The 13,254-nt window shown below is 40.1% G+C and overlaps 1 protein-coding gene across 2 annotated transcripts; it reads right to left on the minus strand.

Annotated features, from left to right (window-relative positions):
* Window positions 1-366: 366 nt before the first annotated feature.
* On the minus strand, window positions 367-10,877 carry steap3 (STEAP family member 3, metalloreductase). 2 transcript variants are annotated; one of them, XM_042494984.1, is made up of 6 exons: window positions 10,723-10,877; window positions 8,944-9,483; window positions 6,856-7,183; window positions 5,526-5,725; window positions 5,220-5,384; window positions 367-4,393 (listed from the first exon to the last, which is right to left on the minus strand). In XM_042494984.1, the coding sequence occupies exons 2-6, from the start codon at window positions 9,430-9,432 to the stop codon at window positions 4,100-4,102; spliced, it is 1,476 nt and encodes a 491-aa protein (XP_042350918.1). In that variant the 5' UTR covers window positions 9,433-9,483; window positions 10,723-10,877; the 3' UTR covers window positions 367-4,099. The 2 variants fall into 2 exon arrangements, with proteins under 2 accessions (XP_042350918.1, XP_042350917.1); XM_042494983.1 differs by having other exon boundaries at window positions 8,944-9,489.
* Between the last annotated feature and the right edge of the window lie 2,377 nt (window positions 10,878-13,254).

Raw genomic sequence — 13,254 nt, forward strand, 5'->3', positions numbered from 1 at the left:
TCAAGGTTACGGCCAGGATCCAGGGAAACTAGGAAACAAGGGAGCAGGAACGCTCCTGAGAGGCAACAGGATTAGCGTAGTGTAATTCAACAGACCCAGGCTCTGTAATCGCGAGTCCCAGGTAGTGAGAGTACCACATGGCTATCACAGAGCTAAGCTAAGCTTGCAAATGGCAATGCAGTGGTCAAGCCCCTTCTGAAGAAGAGCAACTTAGATGCTAGCATTCTTGATAACTACAGACCAGTGTCCAACTTACTGTTTTTTAAGCAAAATTTTAGAAAAACTTATTTTTACTCAGCTAAATGATTTTTTAAATAAAAACAATATTTTAGAAAATTAGAGACAGCCCTGTTAAAGATCATAAATGATCTCAGGTGTAACATGGACATGAAGAAACCTTCTGTCCTGGTGCTATTGGATCTAAGTGCTGCTTTGGATACAGTAGATCACCAAGATCACCTTTTTAACAGACTCCACAACCTGGCTGGCCTCTCTGGTACTGTTTTTAACTGGTTTTCCTCCTATCTCACAGATAGAGAATTTTTAGTAAGTTAGGATACCTGCTCCTCGAAGAACTATAAAATAAACTGCGGTGTGCCCCAAGGCTCGATTTTGGGCCCCACACTTTTTAATCTCTACATGCTCTCACTTGGGAAGGTCATCAGGAGGCACGGCATCAACTTTAACAGTTACACTGACCATAAACAGCTATATATCTCTGTGTCTCCTGATGACCCAGGACCACGAGATGCCCGTTTTAACTGCATTTTAGACATCAGGTCATGGATGGCAGAGAACTTCTTGCAGGTCAACCAGGACAAAACTGAAGTTTTAATTATTGGTCCTGAAACTCAGAGAGAGAAACTTACAACGAAACTACATCTACTAAATCTGTCACAACAAGTAAAAAACCTGGGCGTCATCTTTGACTCTGAGCTTGGTTTTATTCCACACATTAAAAACATAACAAAAACAGCATTTTACCTTCTCAAAAATTTTGCCAGAGTCCACCCGTTTCTCTCCCAAGCAAACACAGAGACACTGATGCATGCCTTTATCTCTAGTCATATTAACTACTGCAATGCTCTACTCTCTGGTCTTCCAAAAAAGAACATTACTCTGCTACAACTAATCCAGAATTCAGCAGCACTTGTGCTGACGAGGACCAGAAAGAGAGCACACATTACGCCTGTTTTACAATCTCTGCATTGGCTCCCTGTGTGTTTCAGGATTGATTTTAAGGTACATTTATTGGTTTATAAAAGTCTAAATGGTCTTGGGCCTTCTTATTTATCAGACTTGCTTTTATAATACGGACCCTCGCGGGCCCTGAGGTCCTTTGGTACCGGCCTTTTAATAATTCCTAAGGTTAGAACAAAAACCCACAGTGAGGCATCATTTCATTATTATGGCCCCCATCTGTGGAACAGCTTGCCGGAGGACCCGAGGGCTGCAGAAAGTGTTCAAATTTTTAAATGCAGGCTCAAGACCCACCTCTTTAGTCTAGCTTTTAGCTAAAATTTCGTATTTGTTTATTTATTTTAATCTACCAATTTATTAATTTATGTATATTTCATATTTATTTATTTATATTATTAAGATCCTTAGGTTGCTAAACTGTATGTTGTAGTTATTTTTAGTTTACGTGCATTTTATCTCAGATTTGTTTTGTTTTATCTCATCTTATTCTCAACTTCTTAACCTTTTAGTAGTCTAGACTACTTTATTGTTTTTTGGGTTTTTTTTAATTCTGTTTTTAGTTTTTTACTCCCACTCTGGTGTTTCCTCACGGGGGGCCCTTTGTACCGGGAGATGTGATTGGCTCAGGCTGTTGGGGCATCGTTGTGGGGGTCGCCCTGTCTCGGCTGGATGGGGGTGTCCTGTCCACAGCTTCATGGTTTTGGCATGGACTCCCCAATCTTTCTGGGGCAGGATGATTTCTGTAGAGAAGTTTCTGTGAGCTTTGATCAGCTCCTGGTCCAAAAGGCCCTCCATGATGGCGTTTCCTCAATTTAGTTGTCTGTGCTCGGCCATGTTTCTTATCCAAAGCCATTCTGTTCTGTGCCTTTTTAATGTCATCTTTCTGTTTGTGTTCTGGGGGGTGGGGAGTGGGTGGGCCAGGAAAGGGGGGGTTGGTTCATTTGGTTGTTTCTTAATGTTTTAACTTGTAAAGCACTTTGTGCTACATTAAATGTATGAAAAGTGCTCTATAAATAAAGTTTGATTTGATTTGATTTGAACATCCAGTGACATAGCCTACGTGTCAAACTGAGTGCTAGCATTTCTGCTAACTACATATATGATAAGATTAATGTACGTATATATCTGATCTGTTGACACAATCAAGTCAACAGTCTAAGGACTACAGCTGGAATGATGTTGATGATATCAATAGATTGGATTATTAAAGCTGGGATAAGCAGCTGATTTTTGGTTTCATTGGACAAAAATCCCAGAATGAATTGGCAGAATGAAAACAACCTTGGAAGTGCGAGCAGGCATTATAAAATGGAACAGGGTCTGTTGTTTAACCTCGACATCACCTCATGGTCCCTGCATGTCAATTAACTATTGATTTAATGATTGTTTAGCCAATATGTCCGCCCCTACAGGAGCAGAAACCACAGGATGGAGATATCCAATCCCCTATGATGTAGCCTGGGCAGCACATGATGTTTTATGCACAATATCCTGTTTGCATGATCACTTTCCAAACTTAAAAAATGTATAATTTTTCGATGGATTGATGTCTTATTTTTGGTGTATCAGTACTTAAGGTGCAAATGAAATATAAGACTTATGCAGCTGGTTGATAGCAGATAATTTTGGGTTAAAGTTGGATAGGAAGACTACATGACCTGTGGTAAATTGTTCCCAAAAGATGCAGTCATGTCTGGGAGAGTCTCCTTGAGGACACAGTGGCTGAATCCAAATCTTCAGACTTCACAAACCTTGCAGACTCGTGAGTTTTTAAACCACGGACGGACAATGACCTGAACCTGTTGTGTTAAGTGTCCCTAATGACCTGTTTATGTGCTGTTTTTAGTAACTGACTGTTTGCAGTTTATTGTGCTGTCTTCTGTGTTTGGTGGGTCAAAGACAAATTTCCACCCCGGTGGAATATGGACAATAAGGATATATTCTATTCTATTCACTCTGTGAGTACTGGGCTCCCAATCCACTATTCATCAAGTCTGCAAGAGGCCTGAAGCTGACTTTCTGCAGACTTCCAGAGAGTCCGTTCAGGACGCGGACAGCACAGGACCTCATAGGTTTACCCACAATTTACAATACAATACAAACATGGTCCTCCAATTTTCCAAATGCTGACCAAAGAAACAAAACATACTTATCATTAACTGAGGTATTAAAACATCACTTGAATCAAGAAATAATATTCAACACCCAATACAAAAATATGTAGAAGTTTAGGTAATTAGAACATATTATTATTAGTGCAGCTGACTCATAGGCTAAAAACTCTGAAGTGTAATATAGAGGCAAAGGAAAGTGACTCAAAAGAAAGTCTTCCAGTGTCAGTAACACCCAAAATATTTAGTCAGTGTCCTTCTTTACGAACATCTGTCTATTAAAATGTGTGTAGCCTAAAAAGTGATAATATCATTTTGTTCAGTCATAAAAATGGGATTTATATCTAATTATCTGCAGAGACAGATGAGCAGACAGAATATGGCAGAGGCGATCACTGCCTACATGACTGTAGTTGTCACTCAAATGTTTCCACAGCAACCAGTGAAACTGACTGGAGGCCTGTCTCTTGGCAGCTTCAGTCTCAGGTCTCGCAGACTTAACATGATGTCAGTGAATACATCAGAGTAGGTATGAGTGAAGTCTGCGACAGTCTAACAGTCCTTAGTTTGGAGTTTTTGTCCATGTGTGCTTGCACAGGTGCTCCAGCCTAACTGTAAAAATACTTTATATAAAGTAAACTTAAAAAAACATCTTGCTTTTAAACGACATGGGTAAAGTCATGGACATGTTAGATTACTGTTTAACACCATCTCCCACTTTCTCTGTGTCACAGAGAGTAAAGACACCTCTGGCCTGTCCACATTTGTTTCCCCCACTATTTAGAACACTAGATGTCACCAAGTTTTTGAGAGTTATCCACTTCAGATGACCTTGGCTCTTGATTCGTTCGGGGCCAGTGTCGTGGGCTCTCCCAGCCCCTGCGGATCTTTGCTAGTCTTAAGGTCAGGCATGGCAGAGCCAAGAGGATCCGTCCAACCAGGACTATGCAGGGCAGGATGAGGGCCAGCAAGAACACCGGTGGTAGGTAATAACGGTAGGCTGCAGGGAGGAAGGCAAAGTCCCAGCCGAAGAAGAGAGTGTGCATGATGGAGAGAGTTAAGGCAGCATACCCGAGACCTGACTAAAGAGAGATAGAGAGAGAGAGAGAGAGAGAGAGAGATAGAGAGAGAGAGAGAGAGAGAGAGAGACAAACAAACTAAGTTTAGAGAAGGTGCAATGACAAAATATAAAAAGGAGAAATTAGATATTTAAAACAAATTCATTGTTTACTGGATTAGCGTCTACAAATGTACACTAGGCTTGGGTGCTATCATGATATATCAGGGTATTTAGAAACCCCAAAGGTACTGTATGTTTATCAGTACCATCCAGTTCCTTGTCTTACTATTAAACTCATTGTATTTAGTGCACAGCACACACCACTTGAGCTCAGTCCCCGGTCTGTACTGGTGGAACAGGCAGATGAGCTGAAAGACACAGCGACACTTAGTGGTGGAGGGAGAGGTTACAGGACTGTAAACAGCCAGCAGGCAGCGAGAGACCGTGGGGAATAACTGCATGTTTTTTCACATCTAACTTGGTGATTTAAGAATTTATCTCAACTAAACAGGGGCTAGTGATGTTTGGAACAGTGGACTAACTAGATTACTAAAAAGAGTAACCAAGACAGTTTGGCAGAGTTTTATTTATTTATTAAAGACAGCTTTATTAATATACATATGGAACCGATCCTTTAAGTATTATAAACCCTTTGAAACCTGGATTGAGTTCCCTCATGCTGCGTTTAGACACTTTCACAAGCTATATAATTCTTTGAAACCTGAGCAGATTGGTTTTATTTCTTTCATGAACATGGGGATAGAGACAATGACCACCTGGCAAGAAATGTCCCTAAAATTGTAAGAAATTAGTTTTTAAAGAAGTGACAAGAAATGACCTGTGCTGACCTGAACAAATGTAAACTCCTTCCAGTTGAGGGCATTTCCCACAGAGGGCAGAGAGGTAATAGCCAGCAGAGTGAGAACTCCAAATCCCAGAATTCCACAGGACAGGTAAAGGTCAGACCTCCACACCTGTTCTTCCACCCAGGAGTTTTCAACACCAGCTTTCACCTGAAAGAAATCAGAAATGTTAATAAAAAAAGAGAAAATATTAGAATAGAATATTAGAGCTGAGGTTGTTACTTCTCGGCCAGGGTCACCTCAGGTACAAACTCTGCTGTTAAGGTACGAGTGCACCTGTGCAGGGCTCACCTGGTGGTAGGCTGTGTTCACCAGTGTGTAGCCTGCAGCCCTGCGTAGCGTCAGACACATACTGTACACAGCATGCAGCCCAGCACACAGGAAGCTCAGGAGGCCCAGCTGCTTCCGAACGCACAGCCAGCTGTCCAGCCAAGCAGGAAATCTCTGATATTTGGTTCCCCTGGCAAGCTGGAGGAGAGCCGCCAGCAGACCTGAGGGTGACAGCAACTGATATTAAAATCAGCTCAGCAGACATGGTCACCAATCTAAACTGAAAAACATGTACTTCCTTTGTGATGTGGACAAATACAAAGTGCACAAATAACACAATGACAGCTGCTGGTGAAAATGTTGCCCTGCCCGATGAGGAAAAAATATGGAGGAATTAGTATTATAATTATTATTATAAACTCGAGTACATTCACTAAGTGAATAGTCATTTATATTTCAACCAGAGATGTAGACTTAAGACTTGAACATCAGTCAGACTCCAATCACAAAAATGATGACTTGCAACTTGAACTTGACTTGAGACTTGAAGACAGAAAGCTGAGACATGACTTGGTGATCCATAAAGACTGAAAAATGCTCCACTGAGTGTATTTGTGTCTTTTGAAACTTTGTCAAACTGTCAGAAGTAATTCATATGTAGGGCTGTTAAACCATTCATTTTAAAAATCGTGATTAATCACTGAATTTTAATAATTCATTGCAATAAATCACTTTTTAAAATCATGTTTACAATTCCATGACTTTGCATTTCAGTTTTGAAGTCCATATTGGCAAGGTTAAGCAAGTCTTATCAATCTGTCTTGATCGGGAATCAAATAACAGCATTTACTGACGTACACTGGCTGCTCCGCAGTCAGATTCCATCCATTTAGCAGTGCTGTAGTGAACTGCTTCCATTTAAATTTCATTCACTGCTCTGTGGAGATCCACTCACTCTCAAATAGTGCTTCACCATCTCTGGTGATGTGGTGACATCAGTGTGATTAGCTGCAGTTGTGTGCTTAGCTTGTAGGCTGCAGCAAATTCAAACTGTTCAGGGACCACAATAGGCAGAAATATTCAAATACAATAATGCAGTGTGAAATAATGCAGGACTGATAATGTGTGAAATAATCGAGGATTATAGTTTAGAGTAAAAAAGAGTTTTGTTCCTTTTTATTAACTCATTTGTTTTGTTTCTTTGATGTTGCTGTTATTCTGCTTATCCTTTGGTTCATTTAGGAGGCAAAAATAAACTTTGGGCTTCAGCCTATTCCTTTTTCGGTAACTGATGAAGAATCTGTTTCTCGTGATGCATGTTAGCAATATAAAATTATCTATTCTTCAATACCTGGTAGATAGACCAGAGCCAGTGTAACCAGCGCGACAGCCGGCAGTGTCTCGTTTACTGTCACCAGGGGAAGCTGGTAGAAGTTGTTTTCTCCTTGGTCCAGGAAGGGAAGCAGGATGTGCCGCAGGAAGTTGTATCCATAGAAGAAGAGGAAGAGGAGGAAGGTGACCAAGATAGGGCTTCCCCAGGAGTGGAAGAGGACGAGCGGGGCTTCCTCTATGTCTCTGGATGCACACAGAGTCCCCATATCAACGGGGCTGAAGCCCAACTGACGGGCCAGCTGCAGCACCGTGGCTTTAGAGCCGGAGCAGTCGCTGCACACCGGGACCTGACGCAGGGAACATGATACAAGACAAGATCTGAGAGGTTCAGGTGCAGCTATCAGTAGGAAACACGACCACTTCTCCATGTTACAGCTCTCATGTTAACACAGCTACAAGGAGTTTTTAAAGGAACAATGCTCACAAAATGACCATTTTTTAATCTATGACTCACCGCTGTTTACTTTAATTCCTTAAGAAAACTTTTCTGGCATGGTGTCACGGTTAACAGAGAATCCAAATATGGCAAACCGTCTTGCTGAAATAAATTCTTAGTTCTCCATAAGTATTTGCATGAGAAGTGAGCCTGGGCAACTCAAGCAGAGTTCACACGCTTGCCTTTGCATGCAGCTAGTCTGCAAAAGTGTTTTAGGTTGTGTCCACAGGTACATAGGCCAAAAACCCAATTTAAAAATACATTCTGTTCACACCAACGGCATTTTAAAAAAATCTCTGTCCCCATCAAAATGCAAACACAGGCTGTTAAACAATGTCCAGTGGACGCCAAAGCAACAGGTGGTGATATAACCTCTACCATAAGGCCACGTTGGCCAATCAGAAGCCTGGAGTCATTACCCGAAAAAGCACAACTACTATGGTGCATTACAAGGAGAATTGTATGTGCAGACTGATTTTGTTCACTTAATATTTATGTGTGACACTGAGTTACTCCTCAGTGCCACACACAAATATAAAGGGAACAAGATCCAACAAAATGTGGACTGGGAGTCTTGCCAATCAAAGTACAGCAATATTTTGTCTCTTTTCCTAGAGCAGTACTGCTCTGAAACGTCCCCGCAGGTTCCTCATGGCAACCAGGACTGCCATCACCACTGAGCTCAAGGCGATACGGCGGAAATATCGGCAAGCAGTAGATACCGGACAGAAAAGCGATTATAGCAGAGAGTTCTACTCTACTTTGAACTATGTGAGGAGATAACGACACACACTCTGACATCAAACAAAGAGAAAAGCCACCCACCAAAAACAGAGGTTTTCTTCTGTACACATAAACACTGAAAGCAGAGTTTCTGAATATCTTCACCCTGGAAGGAGTTTTCCAGAGGGTTCGTTTTCAGTGTCTTAAACATCAGAAAATTTACAGGAAAAGCTACATTTTTTAAAATACACATGCGTGAGTGGAACTGGACCTAAAATAGTATTGATTTAGCAAATATGCATGTGTTTGGGAAGCACTGAGCATACGACTGGATAGATGAGACTTTGATTGCACGAGTGTGTAAACTGATGTTTGGATATCTCCTTGAATTACAGAAAACACGGGTTAGTAATTCATACACAACTGGTCCTTTAAAGGTTAATATTCCTTTAACCCTTTGAAAGCTGGAGCCACATCACTTTTCTTTTACTGCTTTTGGACAGCTTTCACAAGTATTTAACTTTTGAACCCTCACCAAATCACTGTGTTTTCTTTCACAACATGGGAAAAGAGGCAATGAGCAACTTAGTAAGAAATGTTCCTTAAATTGCAAAAATATTGTAGATTTAGAAAAGTATTTAATGAAAGCTAGGAAAAAATGTTTAGGGATAAATCAAAAAGGCGTGCATAGCGACAGCTCTTAGAGGGCTAAACCTGTGCTCATGAAACTGGGGCTACGATACGTAACCAATGTTTGTGGAAGGCCAAAAACTCAAGACAGGTGTGTATATTATATAGGTATTTATAGGATTTAAATATTGATATATGTGTTTGGTCTTAATCTGCTCATGCTAAACTGAATGCTCTTCTCACCCTGTGTGACCTCACCCTTCTGTTTCCATCATGGGCTCCAGCCTGCAGCGCCCACGCAGAGATGACATTGAAGCCCTTCACCACTTTGCTTTTTGGGAAAAGCTCTGCCAGCCTCTCTGCGTTGGAGCGCTCCCCACTGTTGAGCTGGGTGGCATTGCTAACATCCACCAGGACCTTCCCTGCCAGCCGCTCACTCAGCCTCAGCAGGGTGCAGTAGTGCTCCGGGTAGACTGCAACGAACACCACCCTCTCTGCTCCGTCCACAGCCTCCCTCTGTGACCGCACTTCCACTCCATCAGGAAACAGACCCCTGGCTACACGGCCCGGGTCGCGGCTGCCCACCACCACCCTGAAACCGCTAGCCACCAGCCGGATCGCTAGGGAGCGGGAAAAGTCTCCGGAGCCAATGATGCCTATCACGGGGCCTCCCCCACACCAAGGAAGGGGCTCTGAGGCATCAGGGGCCAAACTGGCCAACAACGGCATCTTCATATCACTCTGCATGATGGTCGGCTGCAGTGAGTAGGGCTGCTAGGAGACACAAAGCCTTCTGATCTGCTTCTAGACAGAGGAAACAAAAACAAAAAGTAATGCATTCAATGTGATTACATAAAACATCTTAATAAATAAAAACCTATTTAAATAAAAAATGTAAATATAAAAAATTAAATTATATTATATAAAAGTAAAAAGAAATACAAATAAAATGATGTTTTATTTTTAAGAAAACAGAAACATCCTTACTAATATTAAGATTTGAAAACTAACTGAAAAAAATGATGTGTTCTTCAAAAATAACTGGAGAAGAAGAAGAATAATTAGGAAATGCCTTCACTTTCAGTCTCAACTTGGTGAACACAACATCATGAGGAGCGTTTAATGCATTTGTGTAATTACTTTTAATTCTATGACTGTGAGTCTTTATAAAGTATTTTGTTTATATTGCAAAACCTATTCCGAACTGTTTAAGTCTTGCTCCTGATAATACTGAACTAACCAAAACTAAACATTTTAAAGAATAAATGAGCGAACCCATTCTGAATTCAATTTCAATTAAATTAATTATTTAATTAAAAAATGAAATGAAAATGAAAAATAACTAATGAAAAATACAAAAACTAGAATGAAACAGACTGCAATATCTCATGACACCTCATCAACATCTGGTGACAAGAATTAACATTTGAAACGTGTAACGACATCACTTTTCTTGTGCTGCTTTCATTACGCCTTTTACAAGTATTTAGACCTTTGAACCCTGAACAAACTGGAGAAATTAAAAAAACATAAGAATAAGACATTGAGCAACTTGCTAAGAAATGGTCCAGAAATTGTAATAAATTAGTAGATTTAGAAAGAAAAGCAAAAATGCTGCTATATTTAGAATTATCTTACAGAATTATTATTACTTTTAAACATGCTTTAAAAACTTTCTTTTTCTATATATGTGTGTTTGTTTTTATCTTTTTTGTTTGTTTTAATTTTAATTTTCTTGTGCTTTTACTAATTTCTTGCTAATATTTGGGTCATTTCTTTCTTCCTTTGCTTTTGAAAGACATCAAGCCAAACAGGTTTCAAAGGCTTTTAGTTTTCTCTCTCTCTCTCTCTCTCTCGCTCTCTCTCACACACAACCCCCCCCCCCCCCCCCCCCCCCCACGCACGCGCGCGCACACACACACACACACACACACACACACACACACACACACACACACAGAGGACACAAAGCAAAGTGACACACTCCGCTGTTACATATATGACCTGACACGTATGTCTGTGAAGTGACAGACTCACCGTGTTCTGCGGTTCTGCGGGCTGTCAGTCAGAGTTCACCGGAAACACAAGATGATCACATGATCAGTAGTGTTAAAACTACTGTCAGTTTGCTCATCTCTTCAACGCTCTGCCAGTCATCAGCACCCAGCGCTGAGGGCTCCTCGTGCACTTAATAGCTTGTAGAAGACAGAGAACCGTACCGGTCACGTGTACATGAGATGCCCCGCCCACTGCTGCCTTCACGTGCTCCTGAGAAGCCACGGCTGAAAATACTCAACACAAGAAGAACTGATCTGTAAGGAGACGAGATCATCAAGAAGAAGCTGATAAAAAACACAAAAACAAGAGGAGGTGAAAATGTGAATTCAGAAATAAAGTTGTGTACAAAATGTGGTATGAAAAATAGACTGAATAATTATCAAGCGATTTGTTGATGATTTTCCCCATTCATCATCAGTCATCAAAAACACAAAACCGCCTATCATATAAAGAAAGTCACCACAAGAACCAACATTTGTTTTGCTGTCGTGTTGTCTATTCTCATCTGTCATATCTGTGTCGCTGAATTAATAAAGAAGACTCAGAAATATTAAAAATGATTTTATGAGAGACATAAAGTACAGCTACCATATACCCTACAGCATAAGATCCGAGTGTGGGGGTTTATATATATATATATATATATATATATATATATATAAACAAAGGCTGATATATATAAATTTGAAGCTGCCAAGTGGTTTATAAAGTAATTACAATTAACCCCACGTGTATCAGCTAAACATTAAAGTGATGTACACAGTACAGCACAAATAATTATATTTCAATCACTTTGATCTAATACTACAGCATTCAGAAATGGTACATTCTACACAGTGACTATTTTTACTTTTGGTACCTAAAGAATATTTGTATCTCATATTTGTGACACCACACACTGAGGCCTAAAAGCTATATATCTGCAAATTGAGAAGCAGAAAATTTGCTTAAAAATGATTAAAAAACAAAGATAAAATTATTCACTCAAGAGAATATGTCATAAAGAAAGGTGAACACTGAAAAAATCTAGACTTATGTGTATAATATTTTATTAGTACCTAAAACTACTTATTGTGGTTAATGGCCCATATTCGAAAATATACACTGAGGGATTATAATGATTGACGCATTAATATTTTCATCACGTATATGTTGCAGCAGGTAAAGATGGAAGTAATTTTATTTACGTTATATACTGCTATCTTCATTTATAATATAACATCATAATGGATTACTTTATTTTCTTTTGTGTGTGATTAAAATCTGCAAAGTAAATGAAGTTGTCAAACTGTAGCCATGCAGTAAAAAGTACAATCCAAGTCAAAGTAGAGTAAAAGTGCTAAGCATCCCCATGTGAAAATACTAGCTCAACTATACTATTACGATTTCCTTATCTGATCACTATAAATGGATATCTTTCATTCTTAACCCCAATAAAAAAGAAAAATTAGATCACTATACATCAATTTCTGTCAGCTCTCGCCTTATTGAAGCAACAGTGTTGCTTTGTGTTGTAATACATTTTAATATTTTTCAAAGGTGGAAGTAGGTGGCACGTGATCTATTATTAATAAGTCTCAAATGAGTGCGTCTGCTCCCTTGAATTTGTAATGTTGTAACTCAGGTGTGTCTACACCTTTTTGACTGGAGGCCAGATTAGATAATGTTAAAAAAAACTTGGGAACCAGTTTCTTCTTGCATTACATGAGTTACCAACAAAAAAACACCCAAAACATACAGATGAGTCAAACGCAACTGGCTTTTTTTTAAAAATGTTTTTTCCACCCTTCATGGTTCCTGAAAGCAGGCTCTCACTGTCAGCATCATTAGCTTCTTTCTGCATTTCTTTACATGTTTATTGTCTCTTTATGAAACCACATGAGCCCTGCCTCCGTAGTTTGCGGGTCAGAATAGCCAGAAAAGCATACTGGCTTGCATTACTGCAAAATGCGGCCGGATGTAGTAGGACAACCTGGTATTTTTGGCATACTGCATTTCACATACTTACTTACATAACGTGCATAAACTCTGTTAATATCATGGATATATTGTAGCAAGGTCGGCTGATATGGGCTGCTAAACCTCCATGTTCATTTTGTCTGCAGTTGTGACATGGCGTCATGGTCATGAATAACATCAACTTTAAATTATTGCAGCATTTACCATTAGGCGTTTATGTTCGACACCAATATTTCCGACAGCAAGAACGCATCCCACGCAACAGCGGAAGATAAGCGACTCCTGCAGCAGGTGTCAGCCTGCTGATAACTCACAGCTTTCATAGGAGTGACACAGAGACAAACAAACAGCTCTCACTCACAGGAAACACACAGAGACAAATGTTACAAACACAGTGTGAGAATATTACAAAGCTGAAGTCAGGGAAGCAGAGGTGAAATAACAACATGCGCTGTCATGTTTCTCCACTGGGTGTCGCTCTTCTACTGCAGCAGGCTGCACACGGTTTCCCCACTGTCCAGTCTAAACTTTTTAACCCTTTAAAACCTAGCC

This window comes from Plectropomus leopardus, chromosome 10 (genome assembly GCF_008729295.1).
Source record: "Plectropomus leopardus isolate mb chromosome 10, YSFRI_Pleo_2.0, whole genome shotgun sequence".
Lineage (NCBI taxonomy): Eukaryota > Metazoa > Chordata > Actinopteri > Perciformes > Serranidae > Plectropomus > Plectropomus leopardus.